Source organism: Pelodiscus sinensis, chromosome 1 (assembly GCF_052426305.1).
Source record: "Pelodiscus sinensis isolate ZL-2025 chromosome 1, ASM5242630v1, whole genome shotgun sequence".
Lineage (NCBI taxonomy): Eukaryota > Metazoa > Chordata > Testudines > Trionychidae > Pelodiscus > Pelodiscus sinensis.
In genome coordinates, this window is record NC_143052.1 from 83,519,024 (window position 1) to 83,534,328 (window position 15,305).

The window sequence follows — 15,305 nt, forward strand, 5'->3', positions numbered from 1 at the left end:
CAAAAGTCCAGCCTAGAAACCCCGCGCTCGGCCGCTGCCCAGGGGACTTTGAGCTGATCTCTGGGCTGTTCCCGGCCTTGCTCGCCTCTGGCTGGGGCTGCAGCTGCCCCTGTCCCTGCTCAGGCATGGCTGGCGAGCACCGGCTCTTGCTGCGCAACGCCCAACAGCTGGTGCTGGTCTGCACCGAGGGCGAGAAGTACCTGCTGCAGGCGGGCATGCACAGCCTGGCCGTGCTCAGTAACGCCAGCCTGGTGATCGGCACGTAAGTGTGCGGCGTGTGCACCTGTCTGCCTGCGCGGCTACAAGTCTCAGAGGGGGGGGGGCCAGTTAGAGACTTAACAAATCTAAACTAATCTGATCTAATCTTATCTGTCCATCCCCACACACCCCATCCATCTCTCTCTCTCAAGATCAGCTCATCTGAAGAAGTGGGTTTTGCCCATTAAAGCTCATGGTACTATACAATAGATTCTATCTATGTATGTCTCTAAGGCTACGTCTAGACTACAGGGGTTTTCCCCGGGAACGGGAACGCATCTTTTTTTCCGACTTTTTTTTTTTTGTGGGAGAAGACCAGACAAGCTCTTTTGGAAGCCCTGTCTTCCTTGTGCCACGAGGAAAAAGGGTTCTTCTGAGAGGAGTTTTTTTTCCAAAATTTGACCCAGTATAGACAGGGCAAATTTCAGAAAAGCCTCTTCCAACAAAACTATCGGAAAAAGGTATGCAAATTGCAGAGTGCAATTTATGTACCTTTTTCCAATAAAGAGTGGCAGTGTAGACATAGCCTAAGGTGCCACTGGATTACAGTCTGTCTGCCCCCAGCAGGGCTAAACCCCATACCAGCTCTCTCCCAGCCATGGGGCATCTGCTCTCTTTTCTCCTCAGAGCTTAACAAAATAGAACCTGTTGCATACAGCTGTTCATTCCGTCTTTATAAAAGGCAAATTTTTCAGGTCTGCAGGCTCTCTTTTGGTGTTGTTGGATGCCACCTGTAATTCCTTTGAAAAGTTGTCCATTTTTATTTCAGTCCATAATAAGATATTCCCAAATGCTAATTTATTCATTGCTTGTGGCTAAAGATAAGAAAAAATACACATGATTCTTCATGTTCCTGGATTAACTCGGGTGCCAAGAAAAGAAGCTGCAGACTGGAATCTATCATTTTTTAATCAGGGTTTCCAGTTGAGAAACAAAGTTACTTTTTTGTTTTAAAAATAGAGCCCTTGGCTTAAGTGTGCCAATAATACACATGCGACTTAGGCTATGTCTACACTACAAAGAAAAGTCAGAAAAAGAGACGCAAATCGCAATTTGCGTTTTTTTTCCACTTTTTTTTTCAGAAGAGGCTTTTCTGAGATTTGGCCCATCTTCACGGAGCCAAATTTTGGGAAAACCTCCTCTTTCAGAACATCCCTTATTCCTCATACAATGAGGAATACAGGGATGCTGGAAGAATGCATCCACTTTTTCAGAAACTGTTCTGAAAAAGCAGATGCGTTCCTTGGACACAGCAAAGCTTTTCCAGGATACCTCTGGAATCCTGGAAAAGCTCTGCAGTGTAGACATAGCCTTAAGTTGCTGTGCCATAAAACTTCAGTGTCACAGTGCTTATGGTGAGACGTGACACACAAACTCTTTAAATGAGTATTCTGAAAAGTTATTCTGCAATCATTATATTCTTGGTAGTTACAAAATGATTTAGTCTTAGAATCTACAAAAACTTAAACAGGTAGTATCAAAGGCAGTAACGGGGGCGCGAAGAGTAGGCGGGACGCTGGCACAGCATCTGTCTGCAGCAAGGCCGGGCTTGCTGTGGACAGAGGCTGCTCCGTGGGATGCCGGAGCAGCCTCTGTCCGTAGGGAGCTCAGGATTTTTAAACTGGATTTCTTCGCAGACTGGTTCCTCCTGCCACTCCATGCTGCTGCTTCTGGTACAGAGGCAGCAGCACTCGGTTGCAGGGGGCTCCCAAGGAGTGGGGATGGGGAGCACACTAGCTGCCAGCCCTGCTCCCAGGGAGTATTTTAGTAACCGTGTAACTGCTAAAAATTGTTGCAGCTACACAATTACTAAAATACATGATATCTAACATCCCTATTGGAAACCATAATCCCAACTATACTTACAAAATGGTGGGGTCTTATTTAGCAGTTACCATTCACAAAACAGATTTTGGAGTCATCTTAGATAACTCTCTGAAAACATCAACAGAGTGTACAGCAGCAGTCAAAAACAAAAAAACAAAACACAAAACAAAAACAACCACCCCCCCAACCTAACAAAATGATAGGAACCATTAGAAAAAGGCTTGATAATAAGACAGTAAAGTATCATAATGCCACTACATAAATCCATGGTACATTCACCCCTTGAGTACAGCATGCAGTTCTGATCTCCCCATCTTAAAAAAGATATACAGGTTGGACCTTCTTGATCCGGCACCCTTGAGACCCTACCTTTCCTAGATGAGGCATTTTGCTGGAGCAGAGACAGTCATTTCTGGCTCCTCTACCACCAATGCCCCCAGACCTGGCCTGGTTGCTGGCTGGAGTCTGCCACCAGCACTGCTGCCCTGTTGACCCAGACAAGCTTCCTGGCCCCACTCGGCAGCCCTGTTGGGACACACCAGTCTCCCAGCCCCACTGGGTAACCCAGCTGGGGTACTCTGGTCTTCCAGTCCCGCTAGCAACTCACTGCCGGCAGCCCGCTGCTCTGCCAGCCCATAGGACTCCCAGCTGCCAGCCCTCCACCAGGACTCTCAGGTCCTGGAATATCACCACAGATGTTGCCAGACCAGAGAGTTCCGGTTTACAGAGGTTGGACCTGCAGTAGAAATGGAAAAGGTACAGAGAAGGGCTACTTTTCAGCTTCGAAAGAGACAACTAAGGAGGAATATGATAGAGGTCTATAAAATCAAGAATGATATAGAAAAAAAAATAGAAAAGTGCTATTTATCCCTTCACATAACACAAGAATCAGGAATCACCCAATGAAATTAACAGGTGGCAGGTTTAAAACAAAACATGGAAGTATTTCTTCATACGACACACAGTAAAGCTGTGGAACTTACATGTGTGTCCGGTATGTTAGGCAGGGGAGGGTTTTGCCTTCCCAAACCACCAGACATAGTACTGCTCACACTCTGCCCCCAGAACTCCTGCTGTAGGTGTTCTGGGGGCAGAGTGTTGCTGCCTCCAGCGCCCACCCTCCCAGTGCTCTGGGTCTGGGGCCACGCCACATCCCCTCCACACTTCTTGGGGCTGGGCCGAGCCACGCGGTGCGATGTGCCCTCGTCCCTCTCTCAGTGTGCCAGGGTTGGAGAAACTGGGTTGGGCTGGGCCACGTGGCAGGGCACGCCCTCCTATGGGGCTGAGGCCATGCCATGCGCCCTCCGTCCCCCTCAAGGATGAGGCAAGTGCCTGCCTACCCACTCCCCTCCCTGTGGTTGGGAGGGGGAGTACACATGCAACGTGCTGCCCCACCTCCCTGTGAGGAGTGAGGAAGGAGTGGGGCCTCAGCATAAGGGGTGAGGCTGGAGGTGGGGCTGAAGGCTTGCCTCCACCAGCCCGACCTTCACCAACTGCCCATGGGAACTCATTACCAGAGGAGGGTGTGAAGGCCAAGACTATAACAGGGTTAAAAAAAGAACTAGGTAAGTTTGTGGAGGATAGGTCCATCAATGGCTATTAGCCAGAGTGGGCAGGGACACAACCCCAAGATCTGGGTGTCCCTAAACACCTGACTGCTAGAAGCTGGACTAGACAACAGTTCAGTTATTGAGTGAGATTGGGTGGCTCTTATAATAGTTAAAAATAGCATGTTTGAAAATTTGAATAGAAAACAGAAGAAACTTGAATGAAAAGTAAGAAACTTGAAGAAAAATGTATTCGTATGAAAGAGCTATCACATCTCTGAAAAGGTGATAGAAAGAGCTATCACATCTCTGAAAAGGTGATGCCTCAAGAGCTCCTAAAACAACTTCCTGAGTTTGCTTTTTAAACAAACTCACTGAGGCCTGTTTGTCCATTGCTTATTTTTGCAGAGATGGCTGTGTAAAAGCGGTAGGCCATGCAGATGCTATTCACCAGCAATTTTCAGACGCATCATTTGAAAAAATAATTGACTGTTCTGGGAAATGTGTATTGCCAGGTAGGTGTAGTTTCTTAACGCTAATGGTGTAAAACAGAATGGTTGGACAAGTGTATAGAAAAAGAACAAGTTCCTCAATTACACACACTCCCCAAGTTTCTGTTCTCTTTATAGTGCAAGCCATGAAGAAATTAGGCCCTTGGTATTTAAGCAACTAACCTCCTCCCTTCACATCGTTCCCAATCAGTGGAGACCATTTACAATGTCATAAGACCCAAGATATGCAGCTTGCACTTTTAAAGAGACATCAATATGAAATCTAGTCAGTTGTCTCAAAGTGTGTTGAAAATTTTTCCCAGTACTGCACCTCTTGATAAGAGGCTCTGCCCAATTTCTTGTATTTGAGAAATGTTTTTCTCTCACCTGTTGCTGTGCAAAAGGCCCAGACAAACAACATGGGAGATTCTCTGACACATATTAAAACACCCTGAAAAATATTTTCTTGAATATCTTCATAATAATCATATGTATTTTTTGCAGTAATATAAGGTAAAACATTTTTCAATCAGAAATATCGAGGTCATGAGTTTTTTTTCTTCAGTTGACACTGTCCCTTTAATTTGCTTGCACTTTCTCAAGCTTTTCCTTTTCCCAAACAATGAAATCTTACAGTGTACATTTATTTTATTGTTGTTGGGTTTTTTAGGTTTGGTAGATGCACATACTCATCCAGTGTGGGCTGGTGACAGGGTTCATGAGTTTGCAATGAAGGTAATTTCACATAATTACAGCTGTTTTTTCTCATGATGTTTGCTTTCATATACAACCATCTCCACTTTCTCTGTACCCTTATTTCTCATCTCTGGAAAGTAATATCAGCTATTTCGTATATAAAATAGCATCAGAAAAGAAACAACAGCTTTTGGAGACTCAGGACAAAGCATGAGAGAGAGGGCTGGAGTCCAAGGAAAAGAGATGGGGAAACAAGGAGAGAGAGAAAGAAGGAAAGAGAGAGGAAGTGAATGGCAGAGAGAAAATGAAACAGGAAAGAGACAGAAGTAAGAGAACAATACTTATAAAAGGGAGGTAAAATGGCAGTGAGGAAAATGAGAATGAAATTGGGAGTTGGAAAAAAGAAAATGAAAGGATTAAAAAAATGAAAACATCACCACATAAAGATAAACATTATTTTATTTACTCATACACCTAGAACTTGTTTCTAATGTAACCCAAATGGGGGAAGGTTTGAAATAAGGGCCTCAGATGGAGAGCCAGAAGAAGGGGAAAGGGTAAGTGTATTGAAGAAAGGATTGAAGAGGATCTGAATTTGAACGGTGAGGTTGGAAAGTCCAAATGGACATGGTCGAGCCTGTAAAGGATGGAGGGAAGAAGGAGATGCAAGCACCTGAATGACTTTGGAATAAAAGGTTTTCACTTCGGCAGTGCTTGTTGTTTCTGTGGCATATTTTTTTTAATATCAGTGTGTGATATCAAGTTGGGTGAGGGAGGAATTAATTTATGACTATATATTGCTGAGATTGTAAGGTCTTCGGGACAGGGACTGTCTCTTATTCTACTTGTATAGCACAATGCAGCTCAAAGCTTTGTTGGCCACAGGCAACAGTGTAATAAACATGATGGCTGTGTCTAGACTGGCCAGTTTTTCTGGAAAATCAGCTGCTTTTCCGGAAAAACTTGCCAGCTGTCTACACTGGCCACTTGAATTTCCGCAAAAGCACTGACTTCCTACTGTAAGAAATCAGTGCTTCTTGTGGAAATACTATTCTGCTCCCGTTCAGGCAAAAGTCCCTTTTTGTGCGAAAGGGCCAGTGTAGACAGCCATTTTCGCGATCGGGGCTTTTTTGCGGAAAAGCGGGTCTAGATTGGCACGGACACTTTTCCGCAAAAAGTGCTTTTGCGGAAAAACGTCCATGCCAATCTAGACGCTCTGTTCCGAAAATGCTTTTAACAGAAAACTTTTCCGTTAAAAGCATTTCCGGAAAATCATGCCAATCTAGACGCAGCTGATTAGTAATAATAGGAGTGTTTGTTACGTGATGCTGTTAAAAGAGAGATGAGAATTGCTATGTAATTTATCTAGCGAGAGTGAATGAGAGGGATAATTTAATCATGATATAGCCTGGCATCAGAACACAGTGAAGGGGCCCTCCTGTGATTTTAACCCTATTTGTGTTTCCCTCCAAAATGCTAAAGCTGGTCCTGCTAAAAAATGATAATATTCAGGTAATGCAGCTCCTGCGTAAAACTGTGTCAGTGGTAAAACAGACAACAAAACCAAAAGTAATAACTGCTTTGGGTAGGACAAAGTCCAGTTCATTGTGTCTTGTTTCTTCCTTCTCCTCTTCCCCATGTCCCCTTTTTTAAATAACACAAGTTACCTGCAGATAGAAATTCCAGATTATGCCTTTAAATCTGTTTTAAGAAAGGGGATTTGATCTTCTAAAGAGGTGTTTCTCAACTTTGTTGATACCTGAGACCAGCTTACTTCCTTCCTAAACTGTATCAGGGAGATCTCAAAGACTGGCCATTGAGAAACACTGTTCTAAAGGACATCACTCCTTTCTGCAAATCTCCCACCTCTGAAGATGGTTCTGTCCAACCAAACCATCAGACACAATGCTGCCCTCCTCAGTAGACACTCTTATTCCATTTTTCTGGCTGGTGGCTTCTACTGGAACGTGTTGTGTAAAATCCAACTGAATGCACTGCTGGGAGGAAATACTTCAGCACTAAAAGATTTTTTTGTGGCATGGCAGCACTGCTAGAGCCCTTTGAGGGCCAGATTCAGCACTAGTACAGGGAACTTATCTCCCTGTTTAGTCCCTTATATGATCTAAGGGAACTCTAGAGTATCATGCCTCGTGCAATGGCTGTGAGGTAGAATTCCCAGGTCATCAACCCATCCCAGAACCCCAGCTGTTCCAGAGGGTGCAGTGGTTCATAGAGTAGTCTCTGAAGCTCCTACACACAGTCACCTGCCATGCAGGAATTCCTTTGCATTGGTTTGGCTTACATAAATGGGCCATGGCACAGGGATGAATTTTACTGATACCTTTTCTCATCACCTTCAGCTCCCCTTCACTTTCTTTCATCCTATGGAAATGAATCTGTAAAAGCAGGCCAGATCTAGGGCTAGTGACCTCTTCCAAGGTCAGGAGAAGTTTCCCTTACATAGTTCCATCACTGGGATGGTTTTTTGTCTTCCCTCCCCACTGTGAATTAGGCCAGATACACCTTGTAGAATCCCTTGAAGAAGATGGATAGTATTCTCTGGTTTAAGAGAGAAATTTGTTTTTAGCTGGCAGGTGATTCCTACATGGACATTCACCAAGCTGGAGGGGGAATACATTTTACTGTGGAACACACCCAAAGAGCCTCAGAAGAGGAGCTGTTCAGTACTTTCAAACACCGATTGCTGCGTATGCTCAGAGCAGGAACCACTTTGGTCGAATGCAAGAGTGGATATGGTTTAAACCTAGAAACCGAGCTTAAAATGCTCAAGGTGATTGAACGGGCTAGACGGTTACTGGATATCAACATTTCCTCTACATACTGCGGAGCTCATTCGGTGCCTAAGTAATGTTTATTTTTTCTTGTTCTTTTAAATAGTCCTACTCTCATATTATTTCGTGAAACATGAATGCAACTGCTATGTGAATAAACTATGAATTGATGACAGATTATTCAGAAATAAATGAAGAGCAGCAGCGCCTGGTGGGGAGCGAAGGAGGCTGGAACAAAATTTGGCTACCTCACCCAGTTTGTTTTGGGGCTCATTTTTTGTTTCCCCAAAATGGCAACAAAGAGTATAGCATTAGAAATTACAGCATACAACAAAGCAATGCTTTCCTATACGGAAAAGAGAAGTGAAGGAGCATAATGGTGCGGTGGCAGTCAGTTATGAAAACTTCCAGGCTATTAGTTTTCATACAGAAATTGATTGGATTTAGCTAATGGGGATGTAATCATCATTTGCAATTACTGACTCCATGGAACTCCTTTTCAGAAAGTCTCTCTGCATTTGCTACTGCCATCGGACCGCACAAGCTGCCTGTTTTTCATTTTAACTAGTTAACAGAAAACAGTATTATAATACTTAATCATCAGAAGTTTTAATAAAATAACAACTTGATATACTTCCTCTCAATCAGCTAATAACTGCATCCTATGTGTGTGATCCCAGGATTCAGGTACTATTGGCAATAGGAACCACACTCTTATTATCTAAATAATTAGACTATTAGCGAGCATTCTGGTTGGTCAAGAGGGATCCAACTGTAGTACATTAACAAAACCACCCACGCCTTCTTCTTTCATATTTAATCAATTATTAACCTATTATTCTCCTAGAGCTATAGCTTTTAGATTTTTGTGGGGTTTTTTGACAAAAAAAATTCAGTTTCTTTTTTGTTTGTTTGTTTTTAAACCTGGAGAATTTTGATCAAAATGGTCAAAAAGCCATTTTTTATCAAAAACAATTTTTAAGCAAAAACATTTCAAGCCGTTTTAAAAACTAATCCATTGGCATTCCAGATAGCAATAGTTTACCTCAGAGTACACCAGGTGTTATGCAGATATAAATTCCCATTCTCAACAGGTGCAAAGTTCCAGCCTCAGGGTCTGATTCTGCTTTCTGATGATGTAAATCAGGTCTAACTTCAGAAAAGTCAGTGGAGATAGTCTATAGCAACCCACATTTGGCTTTTTTAAGAGTTTCCTCAGTTCTGTCTACAATTCAGTTGCCACCTCCTGTAGTGTGCAGGTCTTCTCAGGTCCAAATCTCAAAATCTTTACACCATCTATATGCACATAAAAGGATACTATGTGATTTTTAAACTCTTATCTTCTAATACCTCTGTCTCAGTACAAGTCCTGGTTTTTTTTCACTCTTACAGTCCACAAAAAATGGTGTAGTTAAATTACATATAAGTTACAAAAGCTTCACAATGGCTGAATTCACGGCAGAGATGTCATTGCAGATCTTTAGCCTCAGTTGTTTATTATTTTTATCTCTCAAAGATATAAAGAAATAAAAAATCTCTATTTAGCTTTCTTAAAATAGCACTTACTGACCTCCTATAGGCAATCTTCATGTATCAATGATAGCTCAAAGTGGCTGAGACTATCAAAGCAGTATAGTATCTTGCTAGAATGCCTTGGTAAGACAAAACCAGCTCTCCATGGGTGCATTTACACAGCACCCTAAACTTGAAATAAGATACACAATTTGTGAAATGCAAATTGTGTATCTTATTTCAAATCTATTTTGAAATGGCTTCTTTTGAACTTTGGTGCATCTACACAGCATCACATTTTGAAATAACATGCTATTTTGAGCAATCCCTTAACCCTAGTGCAACAAGGTTTACCAGGATGGTGAAATAGCATGCCCATTATTTTGAAAAATATTTAGAAAGAATGGGTGGCTTGTGTAGATGCGGGGTAGCTATTTCAAGATACCAAAGGTATTCTGAAATAGCCGTACAGTGTAGATATAACCTGTGACTATGAAAGACTGGGGAAAAATGTGTATGTGAAAGAGAGAGGTAAATTTAAAGTCAATTTTGTGCTGAATGCCCCTATTAGCTTTCATAATTAGGGAGCTACCACCCAAGTTAATGTTTTGGGTTTTTTTTAAGTGTCTGAAAGTCAGTTTTGAGCATAAAATATAAGCAATTCAGAATGTATAAATAGAAAGGTAGAAGAATGCTTTTTAAAAGGCAAAAAATGGTTGACATCTAAAGAAATCTAGTTTACAAATAAGATAGAGATAGCATAATCCTTTTAAAATGACATAATTAAATCATGTTTGTTTTATATGAATTACAATATTGTCCCTTTTGTATTTTGTTTTTAAAATTTAAATAATTGGGTTTTAAAAAAAGGCAGCAATTGAAGTAAAATCAGTGATTTACAAATGCTCAGAAACATCAACAAAGATAAAAATAATATGGTCAAGTGTGCTTTTGTCATATGCTAAATGTCTGGGAGGGTTGTATATCTACTTTTTAAACTAATACAGTGTATTATATGCATGAATTTAGAGTTCTCCAAGGTTCAAAAATGAAATCATTCTATGTCTTTGTAAAATTTTCTTTACTTTAGAGGGAAAACTGCTACTGAAGCCACAGATGACATTATCATTAACCATCTCCCTAAACTGAAAGAACTGGACCTAAATAAGGAAATACATGTTAATAATATAGATGTGTTCTGTGAGAAAGGTGTCTTTGATCTAAATTGTACCAGAAGAATTCTTCAGGCTGGAAAAAATATGGGGTTACAGATTAATTTCCATGGTGACGAACTCCATCCAATGAAATCTGCAGAGGTACCTCTACATTTCATATGTATTTAAGCCATTTTTGCTTTTGACTTGCCTTTGGGAGAACTGATGCTTTAAGAGACTTACAATATTCCAAATCAATGTATAAAAGAATAAGTAGGTTGTAAAATAAATCAGAAGTGCCACTCATGTGCAAAGTGCATGAGTTACAGTTGTGGAATCTTTGACCTTTATTGGTAACTTTTCTATTGGCTAGTCAATATTGACTTAGCTGATCCTATGAAGTAGCAAGGTAAATAGCAAAGATAAATATCTGTGACCCTCTCATTACTGGTACAAAGTATAGGTTTTGATACAATATTTTAAAAATATTTTGTCCTCAGTCATGCAGTTCATTTCTTTTCAACAGTACTGACATTCCCACTGGCAGCAGCAAATAACAATTCTGTAGGGGGAATCCGAGTCCATACTTCATCATTTGAGAAATGCCTGCTTTAATCCCACTTCATTAATCTGCCAATTTTTGTTGCAGTTGGAGAGGATCAGTCTTGACTAACATAGCATTTTGTACCATGTGTAACTCCAGCATTTCATAGTTTCTCTGTTTGCATAAGAATATCAGCTTCCATCATCTCTCTTCTGCACAAAACCTGTTTATAATTTTATCCTTAATTGTACAGTCATTTATATTCGAGTCATTAAAAAAAAATACTGTTTAAGGCATCAGTCAGACCAAATTATTTTGATTAAATTTTAAAAACGGTTAATAGCTTTAACTTAATAATTTAATAACTTCATGAAAGTTTTACCTGCAGTAAATTAGCAGATAATTCATCTTTAAATTACTTATTCTTTACAGATCGCTTTTTTAAAAGTGTTTTGCAAATAGGTCTTAGGTAACATCCTAAAGAGTCGTCTGTCCAGGCAAACTGATAATAAGAACAAAGCTTCAGGGATTCATTGGTATGGTAGTAATTTTTCTGTTAAATCTTTCATTATAATCTGTTTAGCTCGGAGCGGAACTAGGAGCCCAGGCGATAAGTCACTTGGAAGAAATAAGTGATGAAGGTATCTCTGCCATGGCAAGGGCCAAGTGTGCAGCTGTCCTTTTACCAACCACTGCCTACATGCTAAGGTAACGTCATGTTGATGGATTGGAAATTACAGCCCAAACTAACAGCAGGAACATTCTTTTGACTCAAGAATCTCATATTTAAGAAGATTCTTGTCTTCCTTAACTCAGTCTTGGGGACCATGGAAAATCCCCAAACATCTTATTTCCTAGGGGATCCCATAAAAGTCTAGACAATGCCCTTTTCCTCAGATGCACTCAGATGGGTCCCCAGAAATCCAGTCTGCAATAGGTCTTAGCCTATCTGATGCATTAACTACTGTAAAGCAGCCAGACATTAACTCAAGATGTCACCCTTCAAACTAGATTTGTTTTCACTAACCCAGTTTATAAGTGCATTATGTACATTTACTTACATGTGAAAGCTTCTCCTAGATCTGATTTTAAGGAAATGAACTGCTTGTTTGCCTAACAAGCTGAAAAGGTTAAATATCAAATGTTAGCAATTTTGTTTAATTTTTACCTAGGCAACATCAGGTATTTTCTGAAAAGCTTGAGGTGCATTTGACAGCTAGATCACATACAGATTGATAAACAATTAAATGGGTAACCTCTTTGTGTCCACACTGCAATTGGGAGGTGTGACTGCAGCATGTGTAGGTAAGCACAAGTTAGCTTTTGACTGAGCTAATGCACTAAAAATAATAACTCAGCATCTTATTGGAGGTACTCGCCACTTCTCAAACCCTTAGTCTAATACAGGGTTACTCAACTTTGGAAGCCCCAGAGGCCACAATGATACTCACAGCACATGCCGAGGGCCGCAACTTAAGTGAGGTTGCATATACATATACATACAAATATATATGCAAATACAGTAAAACTCCATTAGTTTTACTGGACTGTCATTGCTCATTAAAAGTGCTGACATATGGATGGAAATCAGGTATATATTGCATTTTATGAATATCAGCAGAACTGACTTAAATGGCCTGTGTGTTGTGTAGTCTTGCCTTAATTTTTGTATGCATGCTCGTCAGTGTGAAAAAAGCTACAGTAAACTTCTGAAAATCTGGCACCTTTAGGACCCAGGGGGTGCTGGATTATCAGATATGCTGGACTATCAGAAGGGGGGGCTATGAGGGGTCTGGGGTGGGGTGGGGGGGATGCCACCCCAGGCCCCTCATAGCCCCGCCTTCTGATAGTCCAGCTCTGCCCCAGGTATCCCCAATTCAGCCGCTGCTGGTCAGTTTCAGCAGCGGCTGAATCGGAGACATCTGCGGCAGAGCAGCTGGGGTGCTGCCAGGTTGGTCCGGTAGTGCCACCCCTCGGCGCTGCGAGACCAACCCGGCAGCACCCCTGCTGCTCTTGTGGACGCCTGGGACAGAGGAAAAATCTCAGTATAATAATGGCCAAGGATGATAATGTGTGTAGAATAGGTACTGTTTTCTCATCAATTTACTTAGAAATACAGAGGTCCTATAGGCTGATGTAGAGCAACGAAACAGTGAGACAGCAGGTCTTCATTCTCACTACCCTAGTTTGAGTGGCTGCCACCAAAATTATAGCTGCTGCAAAAGTGCTAGATACTAGATCCCAGCTATAAAATCAATGGAGTTGGAGATGTGTAGCTGAGATCAGAATTTGGTCTCGTTTTCAAAATGGTTAGTGAATCTGATTACATTTGATATAAGTATGTAAGTACAGTAATACATGGACCTTTTCCTGGTGTAATTCAAAGCATAATAGCTAAATGTACCGTACTGACAAATCTATTTTTTCTAGACTGAAGCAACCTCAAGCTAGGAAAATGTTAAAAGAAGGGGTTATAGTTGCTCTTGGCAGTGATTTTAACCCTAATGCATACTGCTATTCAATGGTAAGTCATTTTTAATGTATATGACTGAACACAAGATGGTTAACTCTTCTTACTGTCACAACACAGGGGTAGTGCTTGCTCACTTACAGGAATTTTCTTCATAAGAAAAAGAATCAGACCCTTATTTCCACCAGCTGAATATATGGCTCAGAGTATTTTCTTCAGAAGTGCCTCCAAGGCATAGCGGCTCACTTTTTTCACCTTTGCTTTGGGAGGTTTGGCTGGTTACATAGGAGGAGGGGGCTGTGTTCCCAGCTTTTGTTTTGGAATGGGCTAGCTGCAGGAGACCTGTTACCTGTGTCAACCTGCTTAGGGGCTTTTGGCCTGACCTCCCAGCATTACAGAACAGTCAGCTGGCCTGTTTGCATTATTGGTAACTTCAGTTTCCCCCTCTATTTTTGTATTAGCCCATGGTAATGCATTTGGCCTGTGTAAACATGAAAATGTCAATGAAAGAGGCTTTAGTAGCTGCCACCATTAATGCAGCATATGCTCTTGGAAGATCCAATACACATGGCTCCATAGAGATTGGTAAAGAAGGAGATATCATTATCATTAATTCATCAAGGTATGTACTTAAATTGTTGTTTAAACCCTAATTTAACATAAAGGGCCTGATTCTCCACTGCATTGCACCTTGCGGAGTCACGTGCACCTGTACATTAGTAGCATTTTACACTGACTTTGCATTTGTTTTTAGTAGATACAAATAACTCCAATGGAGAATTTGGACCAAGCTTATTAAGACTATATACTCATAAACCTAGTACCACAACTGTTTGGAAAGCACATTAATGACTTATTACATGAAAACAGTACTAGGAATTCTATACTAATTTGTATATCTGCAGCTTTTACTGTCTTATAATACTGAAATAAAACTTGCTTCTTGTGATTCAGGCTCACCCATTTGAAAATATTGATATTTTATAAATGTTTTACTGTCTTTTTAGATGGGAGCACCTGATTTATCAGTTTGGGGGACATCAAGAATTGATTGAGTATGTTATTGTGAAAGGAAAAGTTATCTACAAAAATGAAAGGGTTATGGGCTACTAAGCACTTCTTGAAAGAGGATGATTATTTAGAATGATATTAACATCAAAATTATATTGAAATGTTTCAATTACCCAAGAGCAACAGACAACTTGGATTTATATTTACTGCTACATTATTTGTATGCTCAGTGTACTTGCTCTTATGTTGAAATAAATTTTACTAATCATTTCACTCTTGTTTGTATCAAATCCACACCTATTTATACTTCTAACATTAAGCATTCTTGAAACAGAGATGTGACTCAAACAAAACAAAAGAATCTACAAAGGCAATGAGCTAGTGTTCAGATTCTGGTCAGATATATAGACTAGAGTGGAAGCCTAAGGGTTAAAGTCAATGCTGCCAAAATCTTGCATGCAATAGTTAACCCCCAAAGGCAGGAGTCTTGTAAGCTCTGCTGAGGTCTGGATATTTGTCATGTTGAAAGTCAGAAAAAGATTTACACAGTATTAGGTCACACTTTCAGAAAAGAGCTGCTCTCTTGTGCTTTAGGCTGGATCTGAGCTGAAAGACACATTTGTGAATGCTGACCTTAGTTTATAAGCCTTTTATGATAGTGGGTTGATCAGGATCATGGGTTGATTCTCTAACTGAGACTAATTTTAGGTGGTTTCAAGATTTAGATTTTGTTTGTGGGGGCATTTTCCCCCTTCTTTGTATTTTTCTGTGGCTTGCATACTCACTTGCAGGTATTTACTAAATATTCTATCCTATCATATCTCCACAAAACCCTTCTGGCTTCTCCATATAAAAAATACACATTTTCTATGTTCTGTCCTTCACATCGACGACGTTACAGTATGGAGAGGAAAGGGCAATACAGCTAGCAGTTTAAAGCCATCATATGCATAGCATGTGGTTTTCTTCCTTTCAACACTTGCTATCACTAAGGCGCTACTAT

The 15,305-nt window shown here is 40.7% G+C and overlaps 1 protein-coding gene across 1 annotated transcript; it reads left to right on the forward strand.

The window, feature by feature from the left end:
- The first annotated feature begins 17 nt into the window (after window positions 1-17).
- Window positions 18-14,575, forward strand: AMDHD1 (amidohydrolase domain containing 1). Its single transcript, XM_075933688.2, has 9 exons — window positions 18-262; window positions 4,041-4,147; window positions 4,794-4,858; window positions 7,407-7,684; window positions 10,214-10,439; window positions 11,405-11,529; window positions 13,252-13,345; window positions 13,753-13,913; window positions 14,299-14,575. Exons 1-9 carry the CDS (start codon window positions 126-128, stop codon window positions 14,402-14,404), a joined length of 1,299 nt encoding a protein of 432 aa, XP_075789803.1. The 5' UTR covers window positions 18-125; the 3' UTR covers window positions 14,405-14,575.
- Window positions 14,576-15,305: the final 730 nt, after the last annotated feature.